The sequence below is a fragment of the Megalops cyprinoides genome, chromosome 25 (genome assembly GCF_013368585.1).
Source record: "Megalops cyprinoides isolate fMegCyp1 chromosome 25, fMegCyp1.pri, whole genome shotgun sequence".
NCBI classification, from domain to species: domain Eukaryota; kingdom Metazoa; phylum Chordata; class Actinopteri; order Elopiformes; family Megalopidae; genus Megalops; species Megalops cyprinoides.
The window spans coordinates 1,567,587-1,580,266 of NC_050607.1; the positions used below are offsets into that span (position 1 = coordinate 1,567,587).

General features: G+C 42.5%; 1 protein-coding gene across 2 annotated transcripts in view; it reads right to left on the bottom strand.

The window, feature by feature from the left end:
* LOC118771826 (protein Wnt-7b) overlaps positions 1-12,431 on the bottom strand; it is a 28,497-nt gene extending 16,066 nt beyond the window's left edge. Inside the window, exons 1-2 of one of the 2 annotated variants that reach the window (XM_036519909.1) lie at positions 12,361-12,431; positions 2,374-2,600 (exon numbers count right to left, since the gene is read on the bottom strand). In XM_036519909.1, the coding sequence (XP_036375802.1) occupies positions 2,374-2,600; positions 12,361-12,431 (298 nt within the window). Of the gene's footprint in view, positions 1-2,373; positions 2,601-9,888; positions 10,238-12,360 lie in introns of those variants that run through there. The other variant, XM_036519908.1, reaches the window with a different exon arrangement.
* Positions 12,432-12,680: the final 249 nt, after the last annotated feature.

Consider the following 12,680-nt stretch of genomic DNA (forward strand, 5'->3'; position numbering starts at 1 on the left):
GAAGGAAACTGTGCCTGTGCCTGATACACATCAGGGATCAGAGACGTCTCATTTGCACTCCCGGGCTGGAGAGTTCAGAGAAAGCCTTAACAGCAGCAATGTTCTATCTCCCTCAGTATCAGTGTGTGTCTATTGCATTGGCCATATGAAAAACACTACAATTGTTACAATGCACAAACAATGTAAGGGTATTGCTATGCACTGTAAAAGGAAACAAAAAAGAACCATTTTCATTCAATCCTATTTCATCCTGTCAAACAGGGCTGCCAGTATCAAGAAATGTCCTCATTAGAACTTGTCAACAGCACTCACTTTAAAAACATATTTACATTTACAGAAAAGTAGAAGTGGATATCAAATTACCATCATTTTCAGGAAGAAAATCTTTCCCTTGAATCAAGATTTGTTGGGTTCTGTAATATTCAATAACCCAGCTATTAATGTGCGCCTTCTTGGAAAGCAAATAATGTAATTCCAAGGAACTCTTCCAAACTGACCAACTCCATCCGAGTAGCAGGCAGCGCAGACAGAGAGAGCATTAGCCTTGCGGTTCTCCGCTCCTTAACTCTTAACACACTGAGATGTCTCACCAACACTCACAAACATTGAGTAATTGAAAAGGTTTAACTATATAAAATGTGAGGTTAAAATGAAAAGCTTGAACTGGAAGAGAAATATTCTGTGAGGTTTATGTGTGGGAGTCTTCAGACCCTGAGAATAATGGCAGCATTGACTCACAGAAGTTCATGATTTCATCCACTTAATTGCAAATGAGAATAATTTATGAGTGTAATTTATATTCACTTATCAAGTCACTAAGAAATTTCAAAAAGGTGTTCATTTACAGACGAGGAGCTGGCCATTTATTGTAGTTAAAATAGTCTCTCACATTGCTCGTGTAACATTAAAAAGTTTGATCAGTGCTTTTCAAACATGCTTCTGTTGTAATGTCAAATGCTTCCCTGTCTCTCTAACATTGCCATGTTGAAATGGAGGATTTACCCATTCATGGACTCTGCACTAAGATGTGGAAACTTTAGTAAAAACTTACACATGGTCAAACCAGTACCACTCCCCTCAAAAACATTCTTCCTGTTATGTAGTGGTGTCAAATGGAATGCCCCCAATGCAAAAAAAGTTTCATACTTCCCTAACAGAGCCCTTTGTTATTATACCACAATGTTATTAAGCTGTTATTAACTGCAAGAAGTAGTCAGGTTTGGTCAAGTTATGGGACAAAGGTATTCTTTACAAGTGATAAACTCGCTTTCCCAAAGCAGTATCTTGACTTTATGCTTCTAAAAGGAATGTGTGAGCAATTACAGAACTAGAGCAATCTGCCTCGTAAACCAGTAAGACAAAATCCTTTTGAAAGCTCATCACAAACAGCAAAATTGAAGTAGATCCATTGTGAAAACACTGCAGTTGTGAAACAGCGAGATGCCTGGATCTAGCAGTCAGGCATTCCCAGAAAAGGAATGATTGTAAGCAGAGCTATTGTATTAAACACACACTCAAACCATACTTTAATGGCAATATATAGAAGTACAGTATACTGCTGACACAAAATCCACAGACACAGCACTGCTTTCAGCTTCCTGCAGTGCCTATTGCAGGGCTTGATTCATTACAGCTCACAGCTCCCTGTCCACATACAGCACATGAAGCAGGCATGGACATAACCATTTTCAGATTAACAACAGATGTCTCCATCTATTTTTGTTCAACAACATTCTCTGTGAAATAATACCATTAGCTGCCCCCTCATTTGCAATATCGTTTTTCAACCATCTTGTTTCTCGATTAGAATTACGTTTTTTTTTGCTCGCCATTTCAAAACATTGGTTCGGTCAATGATGGCATGCATTTAACCATGAGTTGAGCGCAAAACCAAGTTCAACACAAACACGGCTTTGTAGCAGGAACAGAATAACATGAATTCCGAAACTCTATCTGAGTAATCCTTTTTAATTGTGTTGCAAATGTGTTTTTCCCACACAAGTCACATTTCATGGCATAAGCTCTAGTGTACAGTACCACCTCCAGTGTGAAAAGAGTTAAATTTGTGGCTTGTCAAATCCTCTAGGAAAACGTATGCAACTGAGGCTTGACATATGGTTGCTGGAATTCCACAAGGATATGGCTTTCCAAGTCCTGAGATGAGCACCTCTACCCGCCTGCTTACCAGATACTGCCCTGGCCCTAAAGCCAGCAGGCCAAGGCGCATCCCTTCCTTCTCACTGTGCCTGACTGTGCTCTCCTGAGGGCTCGGCACTGCCACATGGAGCCCGCGGAGCAGAGTGTGTCCTGCATCACTGTGCGGTGACACACACATTAACCGCAGTGGAGCAGAAGAAGAGTGTGCACACTGACCTACTCGCAGCTCCTGGCCGAACACCGTCCTCTCCCCCAGGGCCGAGCAGTTCCAGCGGCCGTAGCGGAACTGGTACTGGCACTCATTGATGCCCAGCTGAGCGCCCTCCCCGATGACGATGATGGCGTCGGGGCGGCTCTGGCAGATGGCCCGCTGCCGGGGGGCCAGCCCGGGGATCTTGTTGCAGATGATGTTGGCACCCAGAGCCACCACCGAGGACAGGGCCCTGTGGAGAGGGGAGAGAGACAAAGAAATGAGCAGCAGTGCAGGAGTCCTGACTGACAAACGCATCTCCACACTATTGGATTATCCCCCTCCAGTGTTTGCAAAGCCTCTGACTACAGTTTCTAAAGATCTGGTACTGCACCCTCATTTGCTAACCGCCTGCATTTTGTTGATAAATATCAACTTTGAAAGTGTTAGCAAATGGTATTTGCAAAGCTGTTACTGTGTTACCAGGAAGCGACACCCTGAAGCGTGTTAGAAATTGGTTCCTAAAAAGAAAGTAAACGATATTTTGTTTATTTGCTCACTTGACAATACCTCTCCACATCGGTTTGGCAAGTGACACATTTAAAATGACTTGTGGTTTTGCACTAACGGTTAGGTAACATTGCTCGAATTGTTTCCAGGCGCGAGTGGAGCTGTGCACGCCGCGTGCAGTCTCTTTCTAATTTGTAACTCTGCTTCTCAAATTTAGACGCGGTTCACTTCTCAACCAAGAAGTCACACAAAAAATGTTATCCCTTATAATTTGAGATTTATGTGTTTATAGCACACGTGTGGCGTAATATACTTCCTATAAATAACTGCACTGTGTGAGACTTCGCTGCTTCTTTTTCCTCTCTACAAGCCGTCTGAGACGCCATGGGCTCTGGCTCTTCTGCTGGCTTTCTGCACCAGCCTCCCTTCTCTGTGGGACAGATGGGGACGCAGAGGCTGTTCTTTGGCATGTTTCTCAGACCTAACTGTCATCTGCTGACTGATATGGAGAAACCCCAGCTCCTGCCCTTGAAGGCCACAATACACTGATCTTTTTCCTTGGCCTGACATTATTATGATGCGTGTTGGATCATTTTGGGTCAATTACTTACACACACAAAAAACACACAGACTGCTAAACAAATGGAATGTTCCCCCAGCCATATGTTTACTTCCAAGGCTTGCAGATACGTGCCTTTTAAACATGTCAGAGAGAGAGCCATAAAAGAGCAGCGAAGGCAGATGCCGGCTTTGAAGTGTGACGTGGGCCTCCGAGAGCTCCACCGCAAGCAGCACACGCTGATGCAGGCGAAAAGGAGCCAGAGTGCGGCCTGCATCATGTGGATTCCCCTTCACAAACATCATGGAGCAGAAACCATGCTTTCCCCCGACTTTGAGAACAAAAGGAGTACAGGCTGATTGGAACCTGGAAGCATCCCAGCAGGCCACGATCATTGTTTTTTTTTTTTTTTTGTTTTTGGTTAACTTTTTCCAAGGCAAAAGGAATGTGTCCAGAAATGCAAAACCACGTGTTTAGATACAATAATAACTGTAAAATGACATTTCTTTCTGTACACCCTTCACCAGGGGGAGAAATGATGAAATTGTGAAGGAACACAGAACCCTCATCTTTGTGTGATTCAAACAACTTCTCTTTTTCAAACTGAATCATTTGTGCATGTTGTGCTTATTAACAAATGCATTCTTGCACTGGGATTGAAACTGTTCAAAAAAATATAATGCAGAGTATGAAACAGGACACAAAGACATGCTATGTTTAAAGCACACGCAGTACATTATCACTGCACTTTCTTAATTCCTTACTCCTCAAAACATTACATAACTGGTTTGAAAACATAAAAACAAAGTAACTGTGAAGTTATATGCTATAAAGTAGATTTTGGAATACATTCTTTAAAGGCTGTGCCTATACTGCTTATACTGTTTCCTACTGACATAAGAAGCAAAACTGTTAATGATGGTGGTGGGATATTGATAGCGTTTTTCTTCTTTTCTATCATATTAATGTGATTATGATTATGCCTTTAGTGCTGTGTTTGCATGTCTGCTTTCCCAGTGTGAGGACAGTAGAGAGATTACGTGTGCAGGCATGTATGGCCACGCTGCTGGGCACGGAGGTCAGACAGGCACTGGCTGCACAGTACACACTGGGCTTCACTTCGAGGACTCTCGCTTTCTTCAGCTAGAGCATTGTGAATCAGTACCGTCAGCGGAGGAATACTGCACTTAGCAATGTCCTGGAAAGGGACTCAAAGAGATTGTGAGGATTGTAATGATACAATGCTCTGGACATTTACACAGCCCAGACTGAAGTTTTCGCTTTCATTGGCCTACGGTTCAGGAACTCAAGTGTTGCAGGTTCACATCCTAAATTGGGACACTGCTGTTATACCCTTATGCATCACACTTAACCTTAGAGGTATTCAGTGCTGTATCCAGCTTTACAAACAGATAATATAAAAAAATGTAAGCTATGAAAGTCAGCATGGAGTAGGACATCAGCCAGGCAAATGAATAAGGCATGAAGGCTGAAGACAAAAATGTACCTACGCAGGTTTCAGCACACATACAGCTTACATTGCTGTTACTACTCAGATCATTATAGTAAAGGGTCCCACTGGGATCCTCTGAAAACTGGGCGCCTAGACTGTGCTCAGTTCTCCGGTTTGTCAGCTCATAACCGTCCTTATTCTCAGCTGTGAAAATAAGGGCTGATGCTATCAGGCTGACTGGACGACAGGACGTTCAGCCATCTTACCTCAGTCTTAACGCATGTTTGCAGACGGATAATATGTGAGAGCAGCTGTAACCCCTGCTGCAGATGCTCTGAGAATGGGAACTGTGGAATGTGCAGAAGCCTTGCTAATGAAAGCTCTGTGGTGAAATTACACTGCAGCTTTTAAGAGAATAAGGAGATGCAAAGAGAACTTCACTCTTTGAAAAGCAAAAACTCTTCAATGCAAGGCTCTTCAACTCCACCAATAAAAGCATTCAGTGTAGGAAACCGGCGGTAGGACTACCTTGTAACACTAAGTTTGTAATGTGGTAGATTTAGAAATGCACAACAACTTCCGGGATCACAGTTTTCAGGCTAAGTAGGTTAATGGACAGAAACACAAAAGTAGTTTGGCCTGTTAATAATGAATTAGACTGTGGTATTTTTTACTTGCACGGTTCACTGTCATTTTAACCGCTACAGAATTTATTTTATCCTGACAAAAAAAATTGTTACTAAACATTAAGGCCAAATGTCCTGCATTTTGAACTCATTAATTATAGTAGAAAATTCCCCAATCCGCCAAGAAATCATACAATCATTTAAATTAAAATCATAGAGCATGGACATTTTTCCTGTTTAGCATGCAGTGCTATATGATAAAAAATCATTTTAATGGTGACCAAGTGCTCTTTTTGTGGAAATTCACAGAATTACCATTATATTCAAAATCACATACAACATAGACAAATATCTCCTGGCCTGCAGCATTATCTTTGTGTCCATGTGCTACTGTGTACCTATTCTACTTGATTGACTGACTCCACCAGTCAAATCTGTAAGAGGAAGTAAGGGTGTCTGTTGTCCGTGTCTGAGAATAACTATCATCTGCCACTACGCTGATCTCACAGTAGCAGGGCTGGTGGTATGTGTGCCGCAGTGCTTAAGATAGCAAAAGTAAATCTGTTCCTGCGCTAAGTCTGTTCTCATTCAATTAAAGGTGTAGAATAAATGTTCCCATGGACCCAGACTAAGACAGGTCTACTGTCAGTATAGGATCCCAGCAGAAAGTGCCAATAGAGAAGCTCCTGTTGACAAAGAGGTAACTAAGCACATTGAAGGGGCTGGTGCTTGAAATCATAGGCATACAAACCCCTACAGTCTGTAAATCTGGCAGCAAAATATATTATTATGAACTAACTTAATTAATTTTCAGTTCTGAACACTTTGTATTTGCATATAGCAACTTTCAGACAAGTTAAAAAGGTGTTTAATAACTACAGATTTTGCACAAAAACAGGTTCGTTTTTTGCAATCCTGATTCACTAATGAATTAACAATTTTCAGACTGCAGCAATATATTTATGATTTTGACCATCGGAATAGAAACTTTTTTTCTGAGAGGTTAAATATACAGGTTATTCATTGTGCTCTTGGAGAATTTGACAGCAAAGGGATCAATAGCAAGGATCAGTACCTGGCCCCTAGCAGCTCTTATACTGGGATCTTGGTGCGGACAGATTGCACTGAGTGGCCGTGATTTTTGTCCTCAGTGGAAGGGCTTGTTCTCATGCTGCCAGCTCTCAGGCTGTAGCGCTGCCCTGGCCCTGGGCCCTGTGTCCCGCTGTCTGTGGGCAGTGCTGGAGGATGGAGGTGGGGCTGGGCGGGACCACGCTGATGGGCAGAGGGGTGAGGGCGGGGTCCAGCCAGTCTGCGCTGCCCAGGGACAGAGCAGGATCTGAAAACTGCCCTGCTCATCTCAGCCTGTGACGGTGTCCTCCACACAGATAGGGTCTCGAGGCTGACAGATAATGGCTGCAGTGGCCACCCACCCTGTATCTGGAGTCTTCCCTGTGAGTCTCAGTAGAAATCATGGATCTAAGACTGGGTGACAGCGAAGCGTCACTGAAAGTGTGCAGGCAATTGCCCGCACGTCTCTTCTGAAACCCTGGGGTGGTGATGTCATAATCAGAGTCTGCTGGAGAGGCAGGCTGTAGTGTTCTGAAGAGTTATGCCCATCTGTGGTTACCTTTTAAATGGTGGTTATTAAAGATATAATTTGTCATTTTTCTCATATCCTGTAATCTCCCTCTTAAAAGCAATGCATTCATACCCTGCTGTTTTATGGACATGCCTTTAGTGGGAGTCCGAACCAAACCACATCTCTTCATATGAGACACTTTTTTGGCTGTTTTAATGTGATCAGCTCCTAAAAATGACACCACAAGACTTTAATTCCACAAGACTTAACTCCTTCCAAATTATACTTAAAAAGCACAATTGTCGACAAACTGAAATGTCTTTTTAGGACCTGTTATTTCAGTAAAACACTTTAGCAAGAACAAAGTCCTGCAAGATCAAGGGACTGAGACATGGTGTACTTTTTAATCTTAGGAGAAACCAGCATTCTTACTGCCGTCCTGCAAGCATCCACTGCAGCCAGTTATAACACTAATGTTTTTTTCCCCAGAATCACACATTTCTGTTTTTTTCTTTTCATTTATATTTATTTTTCCATTATTAAACCCCATTGAGATGGATATCTCTTTTGTAGGGGGGACCTGACTAACTGTCTAACCATATTTACAGAGAGGGCATGGCCATCCTACCTCCAAAGAACAACAGTAGTGACCAGTATGAATAACGCTACTCAAAGGATACAAAACACATGTGAGTCTATGACATATTGCGTTGACCCAGGGAACAATGTTGGTGATTGTTGTTAATGTTACAGAGTTATGTAAGGCCATGGCTGTGTGTGTCTGGGCAGGGCTTAGGGAGTGTTTTGTGCAGGAGACAGAGAGGTTGAGGCCCATACTCAATTGAACTGCAATCCACTTTATCATTCAATTTGAAAAGCACTGTCAGGAAAATGTTCCATCTTTGAGCAATTTCACAGCATGTTCCATTACTTTTAGACACTCCCAACCTTAAATGGCTGTTTCATGAGATAAAAGTAAAGTGTAGCTTCATTTTATGATTCAAAGTTTAGGACATAGTGCCCTGTTGTTAAGGCAGGAGCAGAGACTGAAGTGAGGGATCACCGTTCTGTGCTGTCTGAGTTTCCGCTGTTTTTAATACAGTAGATGAGCTCTGGAGCATAGACTGCTGTAGCGCGGCAAAGATACGGCTGGCGTTACGGCACTCACAACGAACTACCTGGAAAGCAAACGTTTTTGTGGTGTGTGACGGATCTCCAAAAAGTTATCTGAAATAGCTTTGGTGGCACGCTTCATTTAAAATGTGCTAATAACAGTGTTGGCCGCTCGCTGTGGACCGCCGCATCTGTAGAGAGCCAGGGGTTCTGCGCTGTCTGTCCCACCCGCGCAAGGCATGACAGACACGTAACGAAAAAGCAGGAGAGGGGCACAGCATCCTCGCTTTTTTACATTCCATGCATGGTTGAAACCACTCCTTCCCCAAAATATCAATTTTGCTGTAGGCCGAATAAAGCAGGTTTAAATTATAAAAACAAACAATGGTATGTCGTTTCTAATGTACAAACCAAAGCTAAACATAGTCATACCCACTTTTTAATGTAACCAAAAACCGCATCTATTTTAGTATCAAAATCAAGTCCGGGGTATAGGCATAAAGATTAAATGTATGGTTCAGTAATTATTGTAAAAGCAAAACACCTCCGGCGAGAGGACTGGGATCTTTTAATTCAGTTGCAACACCATAATTATGAAGACTAGTGTCAATCAAACACAGTATGTCAGAGATCAATGTTTCATTACCACTTTTCCAGATGTGGCTTTTAAATTATAATCTACAGGAAGCGGCGTGTAAGTACACGGTGATGTAATGCATAAAACATAATCCTCATTCACAAGTTGTGACAGGTAACCTCACGGCGTGCGTGGAAAGTGCAAATGCAGCGCCATCCGTCCGCAATCCAAACTCCGTCAGGAATGTGTTCGATTTGAATTATTTGTCCTGAACGTCTCTGCCACTCTGTGGCCGTAAGAAATGCTGTCCAGCGGTTACTACGGAGCTGTACGCCATACAATTTTTGTTTCTCGCCAATCAGGAAAATAATTGCCCCTATATAAATTTCGAAATGGATTTGTTATACAAAAAAAAAAAAAAAAAAACAATAGAGATGTTCATCTAAATATTTTACAACCGGACTAAAGCATGAAAAGCATTTAAAGTTTTAATTTCTACATAGACTAGTAGCGACAGGAATGACAATCATAATAAGTTACGACAAGTAACAAAACAACAAAACAAGTTCTTATACACAATATGTGGCGTGTGTGTATATATATATATATATATATATATATATATATATATATATATATATATATATATATATATAATTAAAAGTGATTCATGTGAATCCCACATAATTATACTGTATTAAATATATGATATTAATTGTTCCTGTTAGGCTACTTTGTCAGCCGAATTTAACGGGCTCGGCAAGCGTCCGTTGCCAGCTTCTACACGGGAATAGTCACCAACTTCCACCTGTATCACTTACAACAGGGACGCCTGTCGAAATACTTTGTCTAAAATTGTCCTCATTAAGGATTAATTAGTGATATTTATACAATCCACAAAATCCACAAAACTGTTCATCCATGCCCCCCCCCCCAGGAGTGAATGTATTCTACAACCTGCGTTCTACAAGCAGTGTTCCCAAAGATTTTTCAAAGATTCTAAAAAATAAAGTATCAGCGCATAGCGTCGTATATGAAGCACCATACCAGTGATGAATGAACTATGATCAGAAACAGAAAGCACACAAAGATATCAGAAAGGTTGTTAATTGAGTGAAACTTACAGGTAGCTACCGCTGGTGAGGATGAGGAAGATCTGAGGATAGTAAACCGACAGCAGTACACTGCGTGACGAAAAGATGATCATGATGACATTGAACAAACGGCTGCTTTCTGCTTGAGTAAAAAAGGTAATTCCTTATTCCTGCCGCGCTTTTAGTCCTCTCGCAGGAAACAAAAGCGCAGTCTCCCGGTTCGGTGAGATGTGTCTGTGCTGTTTGCAGTGATGGTGCTACGCAGCTCCAAGCTCCCAGGGCCGTGAACGTGCTGCGGGCGCGGAGATTGAGTCTGTCATCTCTCAGCGGTACAGGCTGTTACAGAGTGTGGTTCTGCAGCCGGAATGATGATGGTTTAAGGGATTTTGGATGGCAGAAAAGTGCCTTTCTCTACTCTCATGAGAGTCGGGGCTGCCATTGGGCAGAGAGACACTGCAATCCGCCCACTTCTGTAACACAACAGGACAATAGGGCGACACTGATCTGCTCCCAGGGACAACTTCTCATTCATCGGATCAAACCCACAAGTAAACAAACACATGCATGCTGCTCCACTGCGTTTTCCTGTCCAGTGCTGAACTGCGTTTAGCGTTCATTCAGAACTTTTTCTCCCTTTGTACTGAGTGCGTGTTGGTGATTTTCTGTATGCAAACATGCACTTGTCTCCGTATCCAATACTAATGATATACCCAACATAGTAGCATTATAATGCAATGGAAAAAAAAAACAGTACACAGATCTAATCACAAGTAATAGTTTGCTGTTAAAGGGCTGTTATAAACACAATGTCCCTAACATTTAAAAGCACACTTGCTTTTCCCTGTAAATGTAATGATTACTTGATACCTAATTTCGGAAGTGGGCACGCCGGTCTTCCAATCTCAAAATCCCAGCCGCGGTGTCTCCGTCACTCCCACACTCCACTCATAGGAGCTAACGGGGTTATCATGAAAGAATTTCTCTGAATAAAATAAGAGAAGGTGCTGCGATGTGAACAGACCGGTTAGCCTTGATCAGAACATGAGATACCCACAACGCTTCACTGAGTCTGATCGGGATCGTCTGCCTAATATGCACCGGCATTAGCATAAGGGATATCATATTAACACTGGAAGACTTAGCCCACAGTTTCGTTTCAAAGGCATGTGCAGGTCCTATTGAAGTAAGCATTTTATTGTAACGGGGTTTACACCAGGTCGTGTGGAAAAATCTTAAACCGCACTGAATTTACGTCACTGAAGGCAAAGATGAACAAGTATATACATTTCCTTTGAAGTGCAGTATAGTAAATATACACTGCAGACGTTTTACGAATATTAAGACATGACTATAATGACACTGTCCATGGGTTTGAGAGAGGAAAAAAAATGCATATCGCAAACATGCAGCTCTATCCACAGACAGGCTTGTGCACAATTGATAATGCGCTTTTGGATTGAGCCATCTAAAATGTAAACTTCGCCCTAAAGTGTTTACAGAGTGCAATTCATCGACCTATTTCACAGAGCATTTATAACACAAATACAGTGTAAAGTTAGAGAGTAAATGAAATCACTCTTTTGCAACTTAATGTATTTGGCACCGGGGATCAGTCCTTCCCTTCCGCTGCGCGCTTCATTTCCGACACAGCCGGGACATTTTTATTTTACTCAATGAACCTGGAGTTATACACCTGCTCAGTCTGCAGCACCTCACAACTGACAGCTGAGAAATCGTCACAAATTCAGTAAATGCCTCATTAAATACATCTGCGAGTGATATCATAATCCTTCTTCCTTTTAATTTGTTTGTAGAATTATAATATAGAGGAATTGCAGCTTTTTAAATGTTTTACTTTGTTACATATTTTCATGGCTAGTTGAATTACTTGTGCTGAAAGAGGAGACCTTAAAGGTTTCTCAAGAATCAAGATGAAGTAAAACAAAGCAGGTCGGAACCCAGAGCGGGTGATGGAATGTGGAAATACAGCTCAGGCTAGCGCTATTAATGAGGCTGAGCAGAGGTGAGCTGGAGCCGGGCGCACACAGCAGCTAAAATTATACTGCGGCTCCGCAAGTACAGTCTAACACTGAGACCGGCGCTCAAAAGTTCCGTTTGGTGCATAAACAAAACCTTATCGCAGTTCTTTCAGTAAATGACGTCTTTTTGGTCTTTCATCGCCCAAAGGCAGAACGGTGTCAAGTTCATTTCAGCAAAGCTAGTGGATGGATACCGCCACAGTGTGTAGGTTACAGGCCACAGAGTTCAGAAGGCTGATCCCTTAACTACATGTCGTTGTATGTTTCATACTTACACTCGCGTAATTGCTGTCTACATACTTGTAACGATGACTGCACGACAGAACAGCATAACTCAGGACAGGGAGTGAAACGAATGCACTTATCAGCGTATTACGTGAACGGCGTAGCCGCACTGAGCCTTTTCTCTCTCGCGCTGGAGGAGTTGCCAGGGTGCCTTTGGGTACGAACACTGAACACTCACCCGAGCCTTAAGTAGACGATGCCAAAACACAAAAAAACGTAGGGAATCCACTGTCGAAGGGGTTTGTGCATGATCCTAAGAGCTTCGAGGACGAGCCATTCACAAAACAAATGTGCTCACGCCTGCCGTCATATTTACACCTCGCTCAGCCTTTCCAAATGCAGAAATCACTTCTGATTTGCAGAACATCACCGTGCGAAGTCTCAGGTACTCTCATATCCATGGTCTGGCGGGGAGATAACGAAGACATTCAGGTGGAAAAAACGGACAATCCCAGCTGCTAGAATTCAGAAGGAGCGACAGGAGAGGGGCGCGCAGTG